The following is a 24,930-nucleotide window of genomic DNA, read 5'->3' as shown; positions in this document are numbered from 1 at the left end:
ATATCCCTTTACTCATAATAAATGAGAATAATTTTTTTTCAAGCAGTTGTTGAACCATGAAATTAGGTCAAGGACAATAGGCATATGACAGATGGAAACTTCATATCATAAGGTATCTGTAAGGTATAACGTATGACACATCCAGGATTTCTACCTTTTAAAATATAAAGATTTATACAAATAATTTACACTGCCACCACAATAACCATCTCTATGCATGCTATGTATTGCATACTTCGATAGTCAGAAAAAAATTGGAGAATCAAATGCATAATGCTATACTTAGCTTGATTCTGACCAATGCTTATATTCCAAATACATATGTATATGCCTCTATTGTTGTTGTTACCAATTATGTAAATCAATTGTATCTGATTTTATGCCCTTTATGGGCCCTGTAATTTGGGAAATAAAAATATTCTATTCTAAAAAAAAAAAAAAATATTCTATTCTATACAAACAAATGGTAAATAGATTGTACACTCAACCAATAAAACTTAAACCAGGATTTCCTCAGCAGAAGATGGACAAGGCATTTTATTGCATCAAGTATTACATAAAGATTATTGTTGTTTTATTGATAATAACTACTATTTAGGAACATCTGGAACTTTCAAACTTTTAGCAAATAATGCTCCCATGGCTTGTTGAGAATTACCATTTGCCAATGTCAGTTCATGTAAAACAGCCTCTCTTGGAAATCCTAAATCCATTAAAGGTTTAATCACTTGTTCGGGAAAAGATGAAGGAGTGTTTGGGGAAGAATTGGTATTTGTATTGCTGGAAGCACCTGCTGTCCCTGAAAATAAACAAAGAAAACATTAAAATCACGGATCATACTGATTGAAAAGTACAGAATAAGAAATAGAAACTAGAGGCTCTAAAGAGCCTGTGTCGCTCACCTTGGTCTATGTGAATATTAAACAAAGGACGCAGATGGATTCATGACAAAATTGTGTTTTGGTGATGGTGATGTGTTTGTAAATCTTACTTTACTGAACATTCTTGCTGCTTACAATTATCTCTATCTATAATGAACTTGGCCCAGTAGTTTCAGAGGAGAAGATTTTTGTAAAAGATAACTAAGATTTACGAAAAATGGTTCAAAGTTGACTATAAAGGGCAATAACTCCTAAAGGGGTCAACTGACCATTTCAGTCATGCTGACTTATTTGTAAATCTTACTTTTCTGGACATTATTGCTGTTTACAGTTTATCTCTATCTATAATAATATTCAAGATAATAACCAAAAACAGCAAAATTTCCTTAAAAAAACCAATTCAGGGGCAGCAACCCAACAACAGGTCGTCCGATTCATCTGAAAATTTCAGGGCAGATAGATCTTGACCTGATAATCAATTTTACTACATGTCAGATTTGCTCTAAATGCTTTGGTTTTTGAGTTATAAGCCAAAAACTGAATTTTACCCCTATGTTCTATTTTTAGCCGTGGCGGCCATCTTGGTTGGTTGACCGGGTCATGCCACACATTTTTAAAACTAGATACCCCAATGATGATCCTGGCCAAGTTTGGTTTAAATTGGCCCAGTGGTTTCAGAGGAGAAGATTTTTGTAATAGATTACTAAGATTTACAAAAAATTGTTAAAAATTGACTATAAAGGGCAATAACTCCTAAAGGGGTCAACTGACCATTTCAGTCATGTTGACTTATTTGTAAATCTTACTTTGCTGAACATTATTGCTGTTTACAGTTTATCTCTATCTATAATAATTTTTAAGATAAATAACCAAAAACAGCAAAATTTCCTTAAAATTACCAATTCAGGGGCAGCAACCCAAAAACAGGTTGTCTGATTCATCTGTAAATTTCAGAACAGATAGATCTTGACCTGATAATCAATTTTACTAATTTAGATTTGCTCTAAATGCTTTGGTTTTTGAGTTATAAGGCAAAAACTGAATTTTACCCCTATGTTCTATTTTTAGCTGTGGCGGCCATCTTGGTTGGTTGGCCGGGTCACGCCACACATTTTTTAAACTAGATACCCCAATTGTGATTGTGGCCAAGTTTGGTTTAATTTGGACCAGTAGTTTCAGAGAAGAAGATTTTTGTAAAAGATTACTAAGATTTACGAAAAATGGTTAAAAATTGACTATAAAGGGCAATAACTCCTAAAGGGGTCAACTGACCATTTTGGTCATGTTGACTTACTTGTAAATCTTACTTTGCTGAACATTATTGCTGTTTACAGTTTATCTCTATCTATAATAATATTCAAGATAATAACCAAAAACAGCAATATTTCCTTAAAATTACCAATTCAGGGGCAGCAACCCAACAACGGGTTGTCCGATTCATCTGAAAATTGCAGGGCAGATTGATCTTGACCTGATAAACAATTTTACCCCTTGTCAGATTTGCTTTAAATGCTTTGATTTTTGAGTTATAAGCCAAAAACTGCATTCTACCCCTATGTTCTATTTTTAGCCATGGCGGCCATCTTGGTTGGTTGGCCGGGTCACGCCACACATTTTTTAAACTAGATACCCCAATGATGATTGTGGCTAAGTTTGGTTTAATTTGGCCCAGTAGTTTCAGAGGAGAAGATTTTTGTAAAAGTTCACGACGACGGACGACGCCGGACGCAAAGTGATGGGAAAAGCTCACTTGGCCCTTCGGGCCAGGTGAGCTAAAAAGCAACATTAAAACTACAGATCAAACTGATTGAAAGTACAGAATAAGATATCATTCAGTCAGGTGGGATCCAATATTCCTAAAAATTTCTTCTAGAAACATAGAAATTATATAGATTATTACTGTTTTAGATAAACAGACAATTTTCTATTTCAAATAGACACATTTCCTATAGATTTCAAATATTTGTTAGAATATATAGTTTGGTATCACATGGGCTTGCTTTATAAATCTTGGATTCTGGTTGACTACACAAATCTTGTATACAATTTAGTAATCTGATATTTCTGTGCTCTCATTTATATTTTATCTTAAAGTCATAAGAAACCCCAAATTAAAAAAAATTATGCATATGTTTTTTTATAACTCAATGGATAGTGTTCATTATAAAACTTATGTACATATACTTTTTTCTGAAGAAAATTCTGTAATTTGTTCATATTTAAAAGAAGATCCCCAAAATATTTTTCGTATTCAAAGACAAAGTTACCTCAGTGTTACCCATCTCATAAAAATCCGGTGATCGCAATACGCATGGATGTCCTTAAAATAAACTATTATCTGATTGTACATGTTAAACACGTGATCAATATCCATGTTTTTTTGTTGATTGTTGACAAACAGGGGAAAATCGTTAAACTTGGGCTTCAAAACACGAACTTTAATTACCTGCCATATTTTCACAACACTGACTGATTGAAAAAAAATTGACGATTGTACGAAATTTAAGCGAAAAAAAAAGATAAAATCTTGCACAGAAGACTAAGTTTATGATGTTTGTATGCATTGGTTCAAGAAATGGAATAACATTATTCTTCAACGGTCACTCGTTTCATATGACTTTAAAGGTAATTCCTTCTTTCTATAAAAAAAATAGAAAAAAAAACCTTTTCTGAAAAGCAAAAGAAACGACTAGATCATGTTGTAAATTTATATTAGCTCATCAACAAAGAGCTTTAACACAATGTCAACAGTAGATACAGTGGATTCATTTAGTTTTGAGGGTCCAAATGTTTTTGTGAATTGAAGACAAATTCTTTTTCTAATGACACTTGATTTTGTTTTGCCAAATTTTGCAACAATCTAAAGTAAAATTTATACTTTATTGAATGGCATGGTTCATTTCAACCCCAAAAAATTGGTACCCAAGAAATAATAATATATCCAGAGTATATAAATATTACCAAATGTATCATTAGGCTGCTGTTTCATATATACCAAGGACACAATATTTACATAGAATGTATTATATATATTCATGATATAGAGATTAAAGGGAAACTTCGCAAAAAAATCAAAAATTGATATTATGTTCATTCAGTATAAAAATGCTCAAATTCATAGTTATTAAAGTTTTATTCCGCTAGATAAGCGATCACCATCGATTTTAAATTTAGAGTATCAATTCTCTGCGTTCGGCCATTTTGTCTTCTTTCCCGATTAATAACAACGATATGTCTATAAACCACAAAGGAACAAAACTACAGTAACCGATGTAGTCGTAATTGTGTGTCGATATCTTGTCAATCGTACGGTTGTTTTATCCGACTAACTAACTTGATACGGAAAATATTCTTATTTTTTTAAATTACCATGGTCTGTTGTTATTAAACTGTTGATATTGGAATTAGGTAAAAAGTCAAAGTTGAAATCATAAATAATTGTTCCTTGAAAATTGTTTTCGAAAATCTAATTTGTTCATAATTCTTTAAAGTAATAAACTTTTTTTTCAAATAAATTCTGATCTTCCCTCATCTGATCACTAGCATGGCTAAAGGTATTACTTCCAAAGGTATTGTGAGGGGTGTGAGGTGACACGTCCAGGTATTCACGCGATTTCCTGTCGGGCTTGCAAGTTCATGCATCGTTTCACCTCTGCAGGTACACGGCGGATAACTTATAACTTTCCATTTTGAACTATCAGATGTATAATATACAACTCTGTCTTACTTGTCATTACTAAACTCATACGCTTGTTTATAAATAACATTTTTGGTGTAAAGAATATTATTCATAAAAATATAAATAATACCCAAAAAATAAGATTTGATGAAATTAAAATCTATTTAAATATTTTTTCCAAGGGTGAATTTGGGAAAATGTAATTTATATTCATTGTCAATAGTGAAGGACAGATTGGAACATACCAGAAATATTGATTTAAAAAAATGTACGCACTTGTCGACGATTCGTTTATACGACTGGGTAGAAAGTTACGGAACTATAGCGCAATTTAAAATATATATACATGTATACATTGAACATAAGAAAAAAACATATATTTGGAATAAAGTTTTTGTAAATAGACTAGTTCACGTATGCCAACAGTATGTCATCATCGAATGTCGTTAGACTATTAGATCTATATACTAGAAGAAGAAGAAGAGAACCAATTTGATTTAAATACAGGTCGATGTATAATTTGCTTTGGTTCTTCGAAGTTGTGGACATAGTAAAATCACAGATTTATATTTCAATAAGATTGTTCTCGAACAAAGGAAGGAATTCGTCATCACAATTGTTATATATGGCACTGGACGAACACTAATTATCCCCAAGGGATGTGAATATTTTGCTGGGAAACTATTGAGTATCAAAGTTTCAAATTAATTTCTGGATTTATTTTCTTTCTTGGTATTCAAGGGAAATATGACATTAAATTGGTTCTGTCTTTTTTTAAACATCGTTAAAAAGATGTGTGTCTAGGGTGGACGCCACAAGAACCCTGTAATACTAGTACGAGAGTATAGCATGTAAACATTCCTTCTCAATAATATGGTTGTATTGGAAATCTTTTCATACAGATTGACAACTCATGGTCCGATATGCATGTAATATTTGCCACATGACGCCCATAGTTCTTTCTACCATCATCATCTTATTCTTTGATATTGCTGTGAACATCGATGGTTCACACCCAAACAAAATGGGAGTAATGTACCTTCAGAGCTTCTCCGTGGTATACACTTGTGAAAATTAATATATAGACGAAATTTCTGTATTGAAATGAATCTACATCTTCAAATAAACGGATTTTGAGTAATCACCTTACAAACCAATATAAACGTATGGCAAGATATAACCATGAAGGAATTTAGTTTTTGTCAGACGCAAGAACTCATCACTATCATAAACGTATACGTATATATGCATGCAGTTTCAAATATCAAGAACAAGCGGTCGATGTCGATAGTCCGTTTTCTAACTGTTCAGGGTTAGACATGTCACTTGTTCATTCTTGGAAGCCTTCATATTCCCCGTCCAACGATGGGAACTCTTTCTGGTTGTGTTGACTATAAATGCTTGTATGGTAATTCTGTCGTTTATCTGTACAAGTGGTTGCATTTCCTCTCCTTTCCCAACAAACAAACTAACGAAACGCTACTAGTCTGCTTTCTCTAGAGCTCATCCTCAATGGCACTTATACGTCAGGAAACTTACATGTATACTAATAATGATTGTTTCAAGAACAACGATGTATGGACGAACTATTCTAAATTCGTCAATATCAGTTATGTATGACTAAAATATAAGTTTTATTACAACTACTGTATTACTTATTTGGATTAATGACGGCTATCATGTTCAACATTGCACAAATATTATCATCGAATTTTTAAAAAAAAAATGTACAAAAATTCTCAAAAAAAATAATGCCTTAGCTTAGATCATTGGTATTCTTTTCACAAAAAGTTCGTTTAAATGATTGTCAAATGAATTTAATTATGTAAGAATGAAATGTTAAAAAGAAACTAAAAAAAAAATCATGCATGTTGTATGTTGTATTTTTTTTCAATTAAAAACTTTAAAATTGCGATAGTTTTATGAGCATTAAACACAGCCAGATTTGAATACCAGTTAAGAAATTCCGGTAAAGTCAATGATATCAAACAGATGTGCAATGGTATATCAAATTGGGAAATATTGCATTTAGTTTTTATTAAAGATTAAAACTACTACTTTTTACTTCATATTTGAATCTTTACGCCAATTGCCGCTAAGAAAGTAATCCAAAATTGTTTCCTTTTATTTTATACACTTTCGGAATTATGAATCTGAATTTTATTTTCAATTAATTTACACAATTTAATTATTGTATCTTTATTCTCGTCGTGTATTAAATCTTAGTGTATTAAATACAGCAAACTCTATCTAATCCTTTCTGTTTATCCTTTCCAAATAACAACATTCATACCTGTGTACGCTTGAACTCACACCTGCGGCTAAATAGCTACAAGGTAAACGAATTGACTTCAAGCCGAGTAATATACAGTGACCTTTACAAAATAATATACACACTCTGCTCACACATTAGTTGCATTGAAAACATCAAAACAATAACGGTAAATAGAACTGAAATGTTTTCAGTTCAATATCAGTAAAATTGTTCAATAAATATCTTATGAAAAAAATCTCAACAATAATTAATGAAATTTATTCGAAAACATTTACTAGAGATATTTTATAGGAGTTTAATTCAATCAATACAAAACGGTATATGCATATTCATTTTCGTTCATTCTTATATTGTGGTTAATAACTACGACCATTCGTCAGCTGTGAGCTTTTAATTACGTATATTGTCGATAAGCTATAAGAGTTAAACAGATTTTATTTTTTCCCAGAATTCAACAAATCGGGCTAAAACGTCACGACCCACTCGAGAATTCAACCAAAAAAGTTACAAATACTTGATTTTCTCCGTTATTAGAAGGAATATAAATTTAAAACTTTGCAAATGTGTTTTTTATGTTAAGATGAACATAATTAGATGATAAGTAAAAAATCGCGGAATTTCCCTTTAAGTATAATTGCTTTGTTAAACCAAAAGAACCAGGTTGCAAATAATTAGTCCTTTAATTGTGATTAAATTAAATATTACTTGAAGTAACTTCTGACATTTGACTATTTCAAATCACTCAAATAAATAAGCTGTAATTTATTTTAACATTAAGAAAAGTTTAAGGTTCAAAATGGTTCTGACAAAAAGAATAGAAAGCATAGAAGAATGGGGTATCAAAATAAGAGCAATTTATTAAAAAAAAAATATGTATAAAAAATAAAATGTTTTCTTAGTGTCAAGTCACATGTACACTTCACACAAAATATGATGAACAAAAGTAGCTTTTAGAATAAGCTGAATTTGAAAAAATCATTTAAAATGCTCTGAGTAATCATGATAACTAAGTGTCATATTTTATCTAAATATCTATCTTATAATTATCATAATTTTCTTTTTATGTAGAAATGCTTGTGTCTTTCACTCTTTGAGCAACATTTAAGAAATTACAAAAAATTAAGCATTATAATTTATTGAAGTAGGTTAATAAAGAATCTGTGCATGATTATATAAGAATACAGTGATATGTGTTTTAATCAAAAATGAAGAACCATTCATTTGATTCATTTACTGAAAATGCACAACTCACAAACTTTAATTTCCCAAATATCTAAATTTAATATGTTTAAGAAACGTTCTTACCATAAGACATATTAGATATATTCATTCTAACAGTTCACTCTTTCTTTTTCTATGTTATGTTATACACCACGATATTATTATCAAGGCACATTGATTGTTGATTTAGATAATGTAATTATAATAAAGAAAACCAGGCAGAAAGAAAAACTACAATGTTTAAAAATATCTTGAACTCTGATTCTGATTAACGACAAAACCCTATTAGTGACTCCCTCCCTCCTTAAAACCCAATATGTGGATTAAATGTGAATAAAAAAGAGTTGTGGTGTATATAGCAATGAGACAGCAATTCAAAAACACAAAACACCAGAGGTCATCTAAAGGTCAATCTAACATCTTACCTTTTTCTTATTTTCTTTGTAAATAACCTTCAAATTGACACATTAATGTATATTAAATAAGAATATCGGACTTATATGGTCACTGTTATTTGAATTGATATTGTTAAGTTCATGTTTTCTTACACAGTGCTCCATCTTTAAACAATGTCTTATGGAAGAGGGAAATTTTTGAAGACGTGGGATGGTTGCATCATATTGAGGAATAACAGATAAGAAATAACAAAAATGCTACATGTATAAATAACTGGTTTCTTATATAGATCTATATATGAAATTGAGATCTTGTTTTATTTAGATTTCGAGTACAGTAAACCAACTTATTTTCGCGAGCCATTTATTTCGCGAATTTCGCAAGTTGAAAAATAAAGTCAATAAAAAATCGTCACCAAATGTAAAATTTGGATATTTCCTTATTAAACAACATCATGTATATTTTAAATTCGCAAAATTAAATAGCAGCAAAGTGGACTAGAAAGAATTAAACGCGAAATAAAGTGTTCATGAAAATAAGTTTGTTACAGTATATCCTGTGTGTATTAAACAAAGGACATGGAGATCTTTGTATGATCTACCAATCTTTCCTTACCTTGATGTTCTGTTTGTGACTTGTGTATTGCCTCAGCCAATAATTTATCCTCTTCTTCAGCAGCTTTAGGAGACATTGGACCCACATTTAGTCTAGCATGGCCTGGTAAGTCTGTCTCATCCAGGAATCTGGTTTCTGTCCCAGTTGTGCCAATTACTAATAGATTTCTTTTCAGATCAATACAACACTGAAATAAAAGGATTGTTTATAAACTCGAAAAAGGATAATTACATTATATGAAGAATGGGAAAGATACAAAGCTTTATCTCTAGACAAGGGTCATCTGTCCATTATGGTTGTTGACCATTTGATCTATGAAACTAAGTATATTGACATAGTCATAGAATACAAAACAACTGTCCCTAATTATTTAACAAATTGTCAGTCATTACACCTTGAAATAGCTCGTAGTAAAGTCATATCTCTAATGTTTTTCTAAGTTGTTTTTTTTTAAACGGTTCCAAATGCAGATATGGACACAAACAGTGTAACTATTCTTTACCTTCAACTTTGTTTTGGGGAAATCAAAATCACAATTGTGTAGTTTTCTTGACAAGTATAATATTATTTCATGACTTGAATATATCCGAGAATATATTTCATTGAAAAAATACTTGAAATCATTATGGATAGAAAGTATAGAATGTTTAATCGATGCACTATTTTTTGTGTATCTCAAAGTTAGTGATAAACGTTGGTAGAGTTTGATATCAAGTCAGTACAGTAGGGTTTTAATTGCATTTCATGCAATCTTTACCCAAAAAGTGACGCTATATATATTTGAACTTGATCGGAGTATGTGTAACATGTATAAGTTTCATAAAATTTGGTTGGGGCAAACTTAAGGTAGAGAACATAAATGAAAAATTCACCAATTTTTCCATTTATAAGAGGACATAATTCAAAAGGTTAAAGGTAAACCACCAAAATTCTAACTTGATCTGTGTTTGTAGTAATAAGCATTGTGAATAAGTTTCATAACATTTGGTTGAGGCTAAAGTTAGAGTACGAAAACCTATTTTTCCATTTGGAAAGGAACAAACAGACAAGGGTAAAATGTAATGCACCCTCCACTACATCTGGGGCATAATAACAAAAATATATGTTGGTAATTTGGTATATATGTATATATGTATATATATATGCTCATCTTAATGGTTTCTGCAAAAAATGTATTTTGCTCCATAAATACATGTGTGATTTGGAATATGTCACTGTGACATAGTAAAGCAACCAACAAATATAAGAATAGTAAAATATGATTGATCATTGATCACAGTTTTTGGTTATTTTCCAAAGAAAACAAAACTCTGCAGTACTTAATTCCTAGAAATTGAGTAATAGTCTTGTGTTATACCTGATGTCTTTTAAGCATGTCTAAGCCCAGTAACATGTCCATTGGTTGATCTTTTAATATAGAAAATGATGACTGTAAAAAATCTTTCCCGATCTGTATCTGACCTACAAATCACAAAACAAAACATGTCATGCATGTCTTAAACCAAAATGATTTCAGTACAATCAGTTCCTTTGAACAATATTCTTCATTTTAGGCATGTTTTATTCACATATTTCAGGAAATGGTCTCAATCCTGAAAAGTTAAGTCCAAAGTTGTGAAATGAAATTCATAATTTTGGAATATGACTTTCGGTAAAATTCTTTGTCTGATGTACTCAAAATAAAAATAATGACATTAAAGATAGATTTTATTGATAATGAAAGTCTGTAGTGACTCTCTGCAAAATGTGCTGCTTAATGCTTAATGATTAAAATGAGTAGAGTGAAGATTGTACTATTCTCAGGAATACATGTGAAAACATTTCTATTACTCAAGGTCAAGGTCTCATAGACCATTGCATCTCAGCTGTGTGTGTTAAATGGTCACTTTGAAGGTGATATTTTGGGGAATTTTACTGCTATAAGTCATATGGATCAAGTGTTTTTGATTATGCTTTGGCTGATATGGACCTCTTAACTTCTATTATTTTTTTTTCATGTTGATAGATGTCACATATTAATCAGACCACTAACAGATTTCTGTTCATATATCTCCCACTATTACTCCTGATGTTCAGGAAGACTCTCCTAAGTTTACACCTTTACAGTGTACTATAATGGGAAGCTATTTCTAAATCAAAATAATCAGCACTATAAGTGATGGTGATGTATTACTTACCTAAATGCACCCTGCCTATGATCTGTTGCATCCCCACACCTTTAGCTATACCACCCTGATCCACTGGTACTTACCTAAATGCACCCTGCCTATGATCTGTTGCATCCCCACACCTTCAGTCAGGGATACTACTTGTACAAGTTATTTTTATTTACTCAAAGAAGTAAATAAAAATATACACAATATATAAGTAAATAAATAATATTTCAATAATCTCCCCTTAATTTTCTCAAAAATTTTCTTGTATAAGTAAATTTTTCTTGCAATCCAACAAAAGTCCTCAAGTTTTGAAATGTAAAATCATGCCTTTAATGATTTTTCCCAGGTTTGCTCAATTTTTTTTATTAGAGTTCAATGTTTCATCTCATTAATTCAACAAAGAAACTGATTGCGCAAAGATCCACAAGGCCTTCAAAAATTGCTCCTTGGGGGCTTGTAAATGAGCAGTGTTCTGAAGATAACAGACAAATGTGATTTTCATTGTCCATGAAATTACACTTAAATGATTAGTAAAGACATCTGCAAAGGGCAGATAATTTAAAATTCTATTAGAGCAAGGAAATCATAAGAATTCAATTAAAGAAGATAGGATGACTTTTTTACTTCTACAAGTAAAAAAATCTGAATGTCTAAGGGACATAACTCAGCCAATGTTTTTTTTTACCTATACAAGTAAATAAACTTCACTTGTATAAGTATCCTACAAATTTACTTATCTAAGGGGTCATCCATAATTGTCAACCATTTTGCAAAGTGTACAAAACATACACTTTTTCAGACCCCCCCTCCCATCCTCCCTCAAAAAGTGTACATCAACCATTTTCAGATTTCAAGAGAGGAATCAATCAGTCTTAATAAAAAGAAGATCCTGTTTATATTATTTTAGTTTAATATAGAAATTTGCATTGAAAATAAACTAAAACATATCTGACTGTTTTTATTTGATGACATCTATCTGCGATGCTTGTGTTTTGTCAGAATAAAGAGTACAAAGATTAATGTTTCCCTTATCACACAGTGGGAATGGTAACTCCAATGAAAAAGGGCACCTAAAGCATGCAAAAGATTAACAAAAGGGCACATAAACTATGCTAAGAATCAAAGAAAGGGAAATGCATGGTTATATTGCATTGGTAAAGTATGGACTGACAGTTGTTGATGGAATCAGAGCTCAACTTGTCAAGACAGCAATCAATAAATGTGTAATGTTTTAAAACATTTTAAGTTTCTAAATGTCCCCCCTGTTTTTCTATTTAAAAGGTCCCTGTAAATTTGCCATTCATGGCACTATTATCGTTTATATGTATATACTGTAACGTGTACATATATTGGATATTTTTTAAGTTAAGGTTAAACTTCATATGGAGGTGCTCCTAATTAAAGAGGCTTATACTAAGAAAAACAAGTTTACTTCCGGTTTACTGGTTTACTATTTTGGAATGCATTACAAGGAAATTAATCTAAGGACCAGTTTAAAAACTTTTCACAAAATGGTCTCTTGTCAAAATCAAAACATTCAAAGAATTTAGTGTTTTCATCGATTTTGTTTATTAAACAGAGTGAAACGATAACGATCTATAATAAAGCAGGTGAAATCGACAATCGGGGGTACTGAGAAATGCTTGCAAACTTTTTATTTAAATAATTTTACTAGTTCACATTTTTTGAAAGATTTAGTATTCATATGATTTGATCTTTTAATTGTTCAATCCGGATTGAGGAGAATTATGATATCGAAATAAATATCATCAAGTGAAAATAATAAAGAAGAAATAAGAAGAGAAACACACCCAAGCCAATTCTCAATTGTATACATCGACCTTCACTACGGAAACGAAATAAATTTCGGAAATAAAAAAAAAAAGCGAACAGTAAAAATGTTTATTTTTTAACCCCTCCCCCAAGTGTACGTTTTGTACACTTTGAAAAATGGTTGACAATTATGGATGACCCCTAAGTATATTTATATTACTTCTTCAAGTAATTAAAAATAACTTGTACAAGTAGCACCCCTGACTGACCTTTAGCTAAACAACTCAGATCTACTGTTACTTACCTAAATGCACCCTGCCTATGATTTGTTGCGTCCCCACACCTTTAGCTATACCACCCCATCGTCTGTCCACCAGTCTCATTATATTACATCTTTCTGCACAAGCTTCACTCATTATTGTCATCTGAGCACCTTCAACAAGTATTATAAAGTTATAATCAGTTTTCTATAAATTAAAACAAAATAACTCTTACTTATATTGATTTTAAGTAAATTAAATCTCAATTTAAGGATGACTTGTAACATCAATAAAGTTCTATATAAATAATATTTTCTAAGTATACAACCACTGAAACAATTTTAAATTTTTAAATTATGATATTGTATGGAGACATGTAAAATTGTTTTCTTTACCCTTAGTCATCTTTCTTACTTTTAATGTTCATTTTGAACTCAAATACTAACTTGAATAATTCAAATTGGACACATTTTTTTTTTGGAGGGATGGGCTTACCTTCAAGGTCTGAAACAGGAAGTTATGAGACCTGAAACTTAGACAAATAGATTAAACCTGAAGGCATGTAACTACTGATCGTGCTTATTATCAAAATATGCCTTGGCTACGACTACTTCAGGTTGCAGGTGTACCCAGATCAGTATCACTCCAACCTAACATGTACAACTGTTGTGATAAATTTGTTCACTGGGGTCTACTGAACATGCAAAACACAGTTAGATCCAACTATTAGCATCCCTCAGACTTCCAGGTTGAGAAAAAGAATGTAAAAATGCCAAATTGACGTTTTTTTGCACATGAGGACTAATTCCCACCCATGATCCTTTATCTTAGATCTAATGCAATAAATATGCATCAGCATCAGGGTACAGGGTACAGCTCATTTGCAAACAATTTGCATTATTTGAAAATAATCGTAAATTAGACAATTTCTGAAATTTTACCAACTCAGCATGGTCATGATTGTAAAGGGTTATTACTTTTAAAAAAAACATCAAAATATTTCAAGTATATAAAATTTGTAATCATTGATGCTGGTACACTTCAAGAGTAAATCATAAGTATCCTATTTTATACTGCAACTATATAGCTAGTTGTGTTTATTTCTTAAAAATCAATATATAACATATGCATGACCTCTTGACCAAGACTTTCAGAAGAAAACTTTGTTATACTCTATGGCTGTCTGTACTATACCTGAATCTACAAAGGCTTTAACATGGTGTCCATTAACTACACAATCAATATATAACATGACCACTTGACCAAAACTTTCAGGAGAATACTCTATTGCGGTCTCCATGTTGGATTCAACATTCTTCATTCTGAAAAGTAAGAGCAACATTTATTAAAAGACCTATAATTAAGAAGTGAATGAAATGCTCCGCATGGCACAGCTTCATACAACTGCAGCTTGATACGACCGCAGAGGTCAAACCCTAAACAGTTGTGGCAAGTATGGACACAACATTCAAGATTGATACAGCTCTTGATGGTGATTAAATAGTTGACACAACATAAGTTTCAGACACAGAATGAATGTGGTCTAATATAAGAACTTATTTTTTTTTAAATGAAAATTTACCATTTATGGTCCAATATCAAAAATCTAAATACATGGTTAGATTCAGCATATCAAAGAACCCAAGAATTCAATTTTTGATGAAATCAAATAAAATTCAATTTTGATCCCTTTAAACCTCGAGCTCAATATGGACCAATTCGATAACAAGGCCCAAATATCAAAAATCTAAATACATGGTTAGATTCAGCATATCAAAGAACCCCACATATTCGATTCTTGTTGAAATCAAAGAAAGTTTAATTTTGAACCCCGATTTTGGTCAACTTGAAAACTGGGCCAATAATCAAAAATCTAAGTACAATGTACATGTTCAGATTCAGCATATCAAAAAACCACAAGAATTAAATTTTTGTTAAAATCAAACTAAGTTTAATTTTGGACCCTTTGGACCTTAATGTAGAGCAAATTGAAAACAGGACCGACAATTAGGAATCTAAATACACGGTTAGAATCAGCATATATCAAAGAACTCCAAAAATTCAATATTTGATGAAATCAAGCAAAGTTTAATTTTGGCCCCTAAGGCTAATTTCTTAACTGTTGGGACCAAAACTCCCAAAATCAATCCCAACCTTTCTTTTGTGGTTATAAACCTGGACTAAATTTCATAGATTTCTATTTACTTATACTAAAGTTATTGTGCGAAAAAACCAAGAAAAATGCTTATTTGGGCCCTTTTTTTGGCCACTAATTCTAATCCCAACCTTCCCTTTGTGGTCACAAACCTTGTGTTTAAATTCATAGATTTCTATTTTCTTATACTAAAGTGATTGTGCAAAAACCAAATGTCTTTGGACAATGATGACATGATACCAATATACCATCGAATTGAAAATTGTATATTGAGCAATGTTTCGTACTTGACTAGGGTATGTGTGGTTTACTTTTTAAATTGTGACTTGGATGGAGAGTTGTCTCATTGGTACTCATACCACATATTATATCTATATATAATACCACTGGCAGTACTCAGAATACTGAGAAAGTTTTAACTATTTACTTGTTTTGCTTTCATGAATATCCCAGTGTTAAGTTTAGACATGTTAGAGCTTTATCAACATGATCAAATATCTAGTAATATATTTCAAATATGCTATTACTCATAAATCTGCATGCTTATTTCTGGTTGGTTGTTTTTATAAGTAAACATTCTCTTTTCATTTTTAATCCAAATTGAAAAAAAATAAAGGGGAAACAACTGTGTTTAGAATTTTACCACTGGACCTGATTTCCTCGGCTATCATCTTTTGAGCTTCAGCACTAAAAGGATCTGCATTCATCAACTGTATTCTTTCCATTTCCTTTTCTTTCCTTTCTCTTGTCTGTCTTTGTAAAACATCTTTGAATTTTTCTGGAAATACATGAAATAGGTATACATATAAAAAATCACAAATGTATCATTATTTACATGATTTATATAATCATAAAGGTTGATTTTAATGCATGTACATGTAATGTATGTCATTCCTTAATGACCAACAAAATGTTCATTTTTACTTAACTGACAGATCTTAAGTATCTTTAAATCACTGATGTAATGTACAAAATCAAAGAGCTGAAAGCTCTGAAGAAAAATGACGCCACTGTCTCTAATATTGGGATAGTTTTTATGCAAGTCTTGATTTTCACATACCGTAATTAGTTTAACAATGCAACATGTCTCGTAAGCATATACATGTAATTGATATTCGTATATGTGTGTGTGTGAAGTGAAGGTGCCAACTGGCTGGGTTTTTTTTTAAGACAAATGAATAGGTCAAGACTACCTGAATTGTACAAATAAATACCGTAGAAAGGCTTCTATATTTCTCACTGGTACATAGGCTGAATCCGGGTCCGTTCGCGCCCATTCACGTTTGCACCAACTCATGTTCGCCCCCTTTCACTTTCACACCCTACATGTTCGCAACTAATCTTAATTGGTTTTGTGTTTAATAACTCTGTAAGCAAGTGTTTTCTTATAAGTATAATTGTTGTCATTGTCTCAAAATAAAGTGAGACAGCATTTTTTTTTTGTGTTGAATAAATCTTAATCATGTTTTGGATAGCGTATTGTTAAAGATAATAATAATCGTTTCTAAATAAAGTGGTATTTTGTCAACGTTTTATTTAGCGTTGAATAACTCTTAATCATGTTTTGGTTAGTGTATTGCTATACTTTGTTTCATTGACCTCTTTCATAATGAAGTGAGATTCTGACTATTTTTTTTCTGTGTGTTGAATAAATTTTATCATGTTTTGGTTATAATAGTGGATTGCTATATTTTGGTTCCTATATTTTATTGTTTTGTTGTTTCAGATCAAAGGGCTTAAAAACAATTATCTTTTGTGTTTTTCCTTTAAAATCTTCAATGTTTTACTCATACCAAGCTAAAAATACATTCAGTATTTACACCAAAGCAATTTAAAACAACAATCATGATTTTCCAATTATTCAACTTGAATTTGAATTAAAATTGGGCGCGAATGAGTAGAGTGCGAACGGACCTTGGGTGTGAACGTGCGAGGTGCAAAAGTGTATTGGGCGCAAACAGACCTGATACCACATAGTCTGAACCCCCTTCTCCCACAAAATATGATGTAAATTAAAAACAAATTGTTCAGAGAACAATTGAAGTCTTTCCACTAGAAAAGATCTATTTTTATATTGAAATATGAAAAATCAGTTTAAAATGTTAGTTCCTATGGCTTTATGACGTCCTATTAACCTATGACCTTGACCTCAATTTCAAGGTCACAAACCATGGACCTTGAATCAAAATATCCTAGGTCTTTAATATGTTTGGTTAATGAGTACTACCACTTGACGCGTAATTTTAAATGTAAGATGGACAAAAACTCCCTTTTATTGTATGCGCAGCCTTTCAACCAAAATATACAAGTAAGGACATGTCGCAACTAATAATTTATGAAAAATTATTTGTCAAAATGTCATACAGTATTTGAAAAGAAGTGAAAATAAGCCAAAATCAAAATTTATAATATGACCTTGACCTTTGACATTGACCTCATTTTCATTTTTAGTACCAATGACCTCATGAAGACCCTAGGTCTCTATCAGTTATGGTTTACCAGTTGAAAATGCATATCGCTTGAATCAAATGAAAAAGGGGGAATAACTCTCATATGGAGTCCCCATAGAGCTATGGTTCAAACGAATATTCTTATCCTAAATATGTAACGAGCAATTTGGTAAAATAAAATCTTTTACGATTACAAAGGAGAGGTGGCCACAAGAAAAACAGTGTTTGGGGAGATAACTCTTACAACGTAATGTATTTTGTTATAATTACATTTGATATATGTTTCTACATTATAATACTTTATTCTGATTGGCTAACTGCACATCACATGTTATTCCTCAAGCAATTGCATCACTCAATAAAACTTTTCATTCATGATAACACGTGGTCCCACAATAAAGTGCACAGATGAATTGAATAAAAAAGTTATAAAATTCGTGTTTTCATGATCCTAGCTAAAAAAAGTAATTATAAGTATTGAATGTTTCTTTTTGTAACCTCATAGGGTTGCAAAAGCGTTGACCGTGTGCACATTTTTAGAATGAAGCGCTTACGCGCTTCATACAAAAAGTACTTCGGTCAACGCTTTTACACCTCAATGAATTTACAAAAGAAAGCATTCAATACTTAAATGCAGTTGTAAATTTTTAAAGCAAAAAGAGTTAATACTAACTTTCACTTTTTTGGATGTTCATGTACATTTTGAATGTATTTATTTTTCTCAACTACATGAATTTTTTGGTGTATTTTTAATGATATATATGAGTAGTCCAAATAATTATTACGTCTGGCAAGGCTTTTTAAATTTTATTCTGGGACACCTTCCTATGACCACAAGGCTTATGTTAATTTTTTTCTGGGACGCCTTCTTAGGAAGCCTTCCTACGAACGTCTTAGGAAGGCGTCCCAGAAAAAAATAAAATAGCCTTATTGGATATTTTTATGCATTATTTAACCAGTTAAGTCTTTTACAGGATTGTTTATTTAATGCTGTTTAAACATTACTGAAAAAAAACCCACCTTAAATTTGCTAATTATTTGGCATGAAAGTTTGATTTATTGAAAGGGACTCATAGTTTTTCATTTAATTTTAATAATTGTCTAATGGTTAAAACAATAGCTTCGTTGTTTACTTTTATACACAACAACATATTCACTTTGGTCTCGTTGTTTACCTAATATTCACTATGTACTTGGTAACAGTTATTAATTAATTGAATAGAAAATATTATAATAAATATTATTGGAAGCCGAATTGACGTCAAATAGGTGCCGATTTGACTAGATGCCAATTTAACCAGGTGCCGACTTGACTTGTACGTTTCAATTCCTCTGCGATCGTTTGCGGTATTTTCTTGAGAAATCCTATTTTCCATCATCAAAGAGAAGAAGAAACTGCTTGAAATGATTCCCGAACGCTTCGTGATTGTTAAAATAAGTTTAATTCACTCAAAAAACAATTTTAAAACTTGCGATGTTTAAACAGGAAGTTTCAAAAGCACGTGTAAAAGAAGAAATTAACCGGTGAGAGTGGAAATCCGTACATAACATATATCACTATAGTACGACTTTTAAAGCAAAACAGTTTCATCCTTTTGTAAAACAGTCTTTAATATACCTATCACATTAATGTTTGAAGGGTCTTAAGCTTATTCAAACCATATAAGTCGGTATGAAACACCAAAACGGAATGATAATAACCGATTACGTTTTGTAGTTTACAAAATTCTGGACTGGTTCCTGTCAAACTACAACACTTTCTTCGACTGTAGTGGAATACAAACAGAAACCAGTTAGTTTGTAAACTGGTTCCTGGCTGATTACTACACAATGCTCATGCATAATGATAACACAAGCACATTCCTCCAGTTTGTATTGAAATTAGTAAATACGAAACCAAGCGCGGTAGGCAGAGAAATCAGGTCGGCAGTTATGGAACAATGACTGCGTCATTTTCCAAAAATCACTAGACTAAGTGATTTAATTTTATAGTAGTTTTAAATTTACAATACTAATGATCCAGACTAAAGTTATCAGAACCAATTCCTGTGTTGATAGGATGACTGGTCATGTCAGGTGATGACCTTGAACTGAATCTGGGATAATTACATACAAATCACTTGTTAAGTACATGTACATGTATCATACCATTACCAGTAACCTCTTTTTTCTAAAAAAAACCACCCCTTTTTTAAATAGTATTATTTTAATTACCCCGGTGCCCACTTGTTTACCAATTTAGGTCATGTGGATTGATTGAACGATGAAGAAACGCTAAAACTTTTTTCACCAAATGTATAAAAGATTATGTATGCCAATTTCGTCTAATCTAATATTACATTTTAACATTTTGTACTTCAGCATGATTTTATGTATTGTTTTTACCCTGATGAGGGTACCCTAGGCACCGAAACATGTTGATCAATAAATTTCTGCAGCAGTCCCTAAAGTGTTGTTGTTATAAGACTCTCTACATTTTATGTTTTTTATCATAACGACCCTGCATACCCTCGGGTATCTACTTTATGGACTCTACCGTACTACAGACTCACCAGGCGTTGGTTCACTTTCGTTTGTAATTAATATTACATTTGTTATAAAGTATTGCATGCAGAGGAGATATTCATAAAATGTATGACAACAATGAAAGCCAAGCTCTCATGATCATGGTCCAAGGAGATGCTAGATGAAGATATAAAAGAAAACTTCTGTGTCATTTGGACTCCTGTGAAGAGTTGTCTCATTGTCAGTCATAACACATTGATATAGGAAGATGTGGTATGAGTGCCAATAAGACAACTCTCCAACCAAGTAACAATTTTTTTTAAAGTAAACCATTAAAGGTAAAGGTACAGCCTTTAACGAGGAGCCTTGAATTGGATCACACGGAACAGCAAGTTATAAGGTAGCAATACACAGTTAGGAGTTTAGTTTCGCATTTTGGCCCCTGTGGATTTTTAAAATAGGAAAGTTATTGTGTAATAAAATTCATTTTTAGACAGATGAGTGCTAATTTAGCCTTCAAAGGTGGTTTATAAGTTCATCAAGATTATTTTTTACATGTTTTATGGGCTGTTTTCTGTTTGACAATCCGTATTTTCATAGCTAGACCGGCCATCGGTCCAGAAATTAATGTACTGTTTACAAACACTCTTTTTCTACGCGAAGTTTTTGACGCAATTTTACAAAAAAATGAGATGAAAGACATATGATTATCATTGGATTTGCTGAATGATATATGTACACAGTTTCAGAAAAGGTATTACTTCAAGCGATTGAAATTCTACTTTTAGCCAAATTTTGGGGAAATATATGACATCTTTCCCCCCCTTTTTGCAATATTTTATAACAAATAAATGCAGATTGTTGCCATGGATACACCAAAAAGAAATTATATTTTACCATTTTATATACTGGATATAAAATCTATGGAAGATTCTGATTACATACATATGCCCATATATGACACAAACAGTAAGCTTGATATTGCAAGAAAGCAATTAAAAGGGGATGGTAAAATTCATAAGGGCAAATTTTAGTATTTTTTCCTAACTGTTTATTGCTACCTTATGGCATACTTACCAAGCTCAGAATTGTATAATTTAAGACTTTTCATGCCACAAATCTATTGATATTTAGATTCTTAATCAATTTCTGAGTAAATTAAGTATTTAAGAATGACAATATATATATGTCAATTTTATTGTTTACAGTCCTTAGCAACCAAAATTAGGCATTTTGACACAAGGCTTAAATTTGTACTCTATCTGCTTAACTCTTGCTTCTGATGGATTGGGCTGCATGTAGTAGCCTAAGTATTGAACGCGTTGGTTTTTTTCTTGCGAATATATCAAATTATTGTTTTTATCAAGATTTCATGTTACATTTTGGCATATATTAAATGTATAGTTAAATCAGATGTAAGAAATTGATTCCCTATCACCAAGTTTTTTAATCAAGTCTTTGGTATGCAATAAGCATAAAGATTAACATTTTTATGCTTGAAATTGCTAAATTTTATACAATGTTGCATCATCAGAGATCTTATTAAGATATTCAACATTAAAAAACTGACAAAAGAGGTACAGTTTTTAAGATTTGGCAAAAAATTGAGGTAGAGACAAGATTTACACTCTGACTTGGCACCTTTCTTTAAAATCAGTTTTTGTCGCGTTTCAATGTCAACTGCTAACCTTCATAAAATATTCATTACTCAACCAATTTTCAAAAATAAAAGGCCATTTTACTCGTATTAGCTAGCAGAACTCAGAAAACAAGTTAAAAGGGAGAATTTGAAAAAATATTTACTATTAAGGTAGCAATACACAGTTAGGAGTTTAGTTTCGCATTTTGGCCCCTGTGGATTTTTAAAATAGGAAAGTTATTGTGTAATAAAATTCATTTTTAGACAGATGAGTGCTAATTTAGCCTTCAAAGGTGGTTTATAAGTTCATCAAGATTATTTTTTACATGTTTTATGGGCTGTTTTCTGTTTGACAATCCGTATTTTCATAGCTAGACCGGCCATCGGTCCAGAAATTAATGTACTGTTTACAAACACTCTTTTTCTACGCGAAGTTTTTGACGCAATTTTACAAAAAAATGAGATGAAAGACATATGATTATCATTGGATTTGCTGAATGATATATGTACACAGTTTCAGAAAAGGTATTACTTCAAGCGATTGAAATTCTACTTTTAGCCAAATTTTGGGGAAATATATGACATCTTTCCCCCCCTTTTTGCAATATTTTATAACAAATAAATGCAGATTGTTGCCATGGATACACCAAAAAGAAATTATATTTTACCATTTTATATACTGGATATAAAATCTATGGAAGATTCTGATTACATACATATGCCCATATATGACACAAACAGTAAGCTTGATATTGCAAGAAAGCAATTAAAAGGGGATGGTAAAATTCATAAGGGCAAATTTTAGTATTTTTTCCTAACTGTTTATTGCTACCTAAAGGGCCCCAAAAATTACTAGTGTAAAACCATTCAAACAGGGAAATCAACGGTCTAATATGTCAATGTATGTATATACATGTATACATCTATATACATGTATACATCTTCTTATTTTTGTAATTATTACATTTTTTTAAGTTTCTTTTAATTACTCTACCACACATTTGTTACATTACTAAATAGGGTTAGCTATAGCCTTGCACGCATGGATAAGGTTAATTTTACTTATTATCTGCATGTAACTAACCCTTTTTAGTTGGGTTTGTTTTCATCATAAATTTTTCATCAATTTTCCAGAATTCAAAATTATTTCAGATTCAAATAATTCCTCGTTTTAAAGATGTATACTGAAAATATGAAGTAAAATACCAAAGGTTCCATTTATTAAGGCCTCTGCCAACTCTGGATTTCTTTCCCGTAGAAGTGAAAGTTCATGTGGATTTTTCAACAGCAATTCTCTGATATAAGCAGGATCTTCAGGGTCCGGGGGCTGGTTTCTAGCTGCAGACTGTTGACTAGTCCCTGGTATTGGTACACTGCCGAAATCTATGTCAAAACCTGCAAAAATAGCAAATAAAAAGGTACTCAACACTTTTCTTACAAAATCAATACACAATTTAATAATATATAGCAAACATATATCGTGCGAAAGTGAAAGATGGCCAACATGATTGGGTGAGCTTATTAAAAAAAAAACATTAAATACAAATTTCTTTATATCTAATTAAAAAAAAATGTTTTCTTTTCACTAAATAGTCTTCTTGTAGCTTTTCGTCGCTAAATTAGTAAATAGTGAGACCCCTAGTCCAAATAATTATGACGTCTTGAAAGGCTATTATAATTTTTTTCTTTGACGCCTTACATCAACGTCATAACGCCAAACTCATATATTCAGTTGGACTTTGATAGGGAATTTACTGCTTTATAAAAACGTTTAGCTCATTTCTCCTCAAGATGCTTCATTTAAGGTGTATAAAATATATTTTTACACCAAACTCGGTACATTTTGACCAACCTGAATTTCCGGATAATGTAAAACAATGGTTCCGGAAATTCGGGTTTTACCGAGTTTGGTGTAAAAATTATTTTATAATCTCCTAAAAAGAAATCCGACAAACGTTTTAAAAAATGCAGTCGACATGTTCCCGCCTCGGATGGAATTGTTACTTATATTATTATTTCTGTAGGGATTAATTGGAAATATTTTCGTAAAACAAACACATAAAAGGTAAGAATTTTTATATATGCATTTTGTTTTAGCCTTCTTTGAAACTTTGATGGCTAAATTGGGTCTCAAAGTTGAGAGCAAAATATGCTCTCAAAGTCCAACCGAAAATGGCGGCTTCAGCATTATGACGTCGAAGTAAGGCGTCAAAGAAAAAAATTATAATAGCCTTTCAAGACGTCATAATTATTTGGACTAGTGAGACCCCCTGATTCTACTTTTTCAAAGAGAAAGTGTTTTTATTAGTCAGTACTTTCATATATATTAGTAAATGATTTTGAAAAAAAATCTTCATTTCATATCAATAATGAATACGATTTTGATTACCTCCTTGCCTAGGCATAGACTGTTGTAAACCTTGAGAACCTCTATTGTGCTGAAGCAGTAACATGTCCCCATGTTTTATCCCATAACTTGACAGGGAGCGTTTGTCATCTTGAATGGGTTTTCCGTTCCATGTTATGCCAATTTCCCTAGCGGGTATGCCTATTTCAAATTCACACAATGCTTTAAAATTCTCTAATTCTAAATCATCGCTCACATCTAGCGTGAAAATTTGATCTGACAGTGTTGTCACAGTTATTTGCATTTTTCGAAAATTGTGTTCATGGAACTTCCTGTTCCCTCATTGCACATGCGTAATTTTACGGTATTCATAAAACTGTGATGTCGATCCCGCACCTGTTACCTTCTGTAATTCATCCGAAATTTGAAAAGATAAATCTTTTACTTAAAAAAAATTTCTTGATATATTTGTCTCATAATCTTTTAAGGCTGGGAATTGATCCTTTTTTATGATAAAATTGAGAATGGAAATGGGGAATGTGTCACCGAGACAACAACCCGACAAGAGCAGAAAACAG

At 31.5% G+C, this 24,930-nt stretch overlaps 1 protein-coding gene across 2 annotated transcripts; it reads right to left on the bottom strand.

Annotated features, from left to right (window-relative positions):
- Positions 1-557: 557 nt before the first annotated feature.
- Positions 558-24,706, bottom strand: LOC139500577 (protein DDI1 homolog 2-like). 2 transcript variants are annotated; one of them, XM_071289331.1, is made up of 9 exons: positions 24,395-24,706; positions 23,212-23,400; positions 16,063-16,189; positions 14,451-14,578; positions 13,301-13,429; positions 10,425-10,528; positions 9,068-9,254; positions 8,482-8,508; positions 558-799 (listed from the first exon to the last, which is right to left on the bottom strand). In XM_071289331.1, the coding sequence occupies exons 1-8, from the start codon at positions 24,654-24,656 to the stop codon at positions 8,489-8,491; spliced, it is 1,146 nt and encodes a 381-aa protein (XP_071145432.1). In that variant the 5' UTR covers positions 24,657-24,706; the 3' UTR covers positions 558-799; positions 8,482-8,488. The 2 variants fall into 2 exon arrangements, with proteins under 2 accessions (XP_071145432.1, XP_071145431.1); XM_071289330.1 differs by lacking the exon at positions 8,482-8,508.
- Between the last annotated feature and the right edge of the window lie 224 nt (positions 24,707-24,930).

This window comes from Mytilus edulis, chromosome 13 (genome assembly GCF_963676685.1).
Source record: "Mytilus edulis chromosome 13, xbMytEdul2.2, whole genome shotgun sequence".
Taxonomy (NCBI): Eukaryota; Metazoa; Mollusca; class Bivalvia; order Mytilida; family Mytilidae; genus Mytilus; species Mytilus edulis.
The sequence above is the reverse complement of the archived record's forward strand: the minus strand, read 5'-3'. Positions and strand labels throughout refer to the sequence as shown.

Coding starts and splice junctions, on each gene's coding strand:
- LOC139500577 (XM_071289330.1), bottom strand. CDS start 24,656: ATGCAAATAACTGTGACAACACTGTCAGATCAAATTTTCACGCTAGAT. Junction 10,529..13,300: donor CATAGGCAGGGTGCATTTAG/GTAAGTAACAGT, acceptor TGTGATTTGTAG/GTCAGATACAGATCGGGAAA. Junction 800..9,067: donor GTCACAAACAGAACATCAAG/GTAAGGAAAGAT, acceptor GTTTATTTTCAG/GGACAGCAGGTGCTTCCAGC.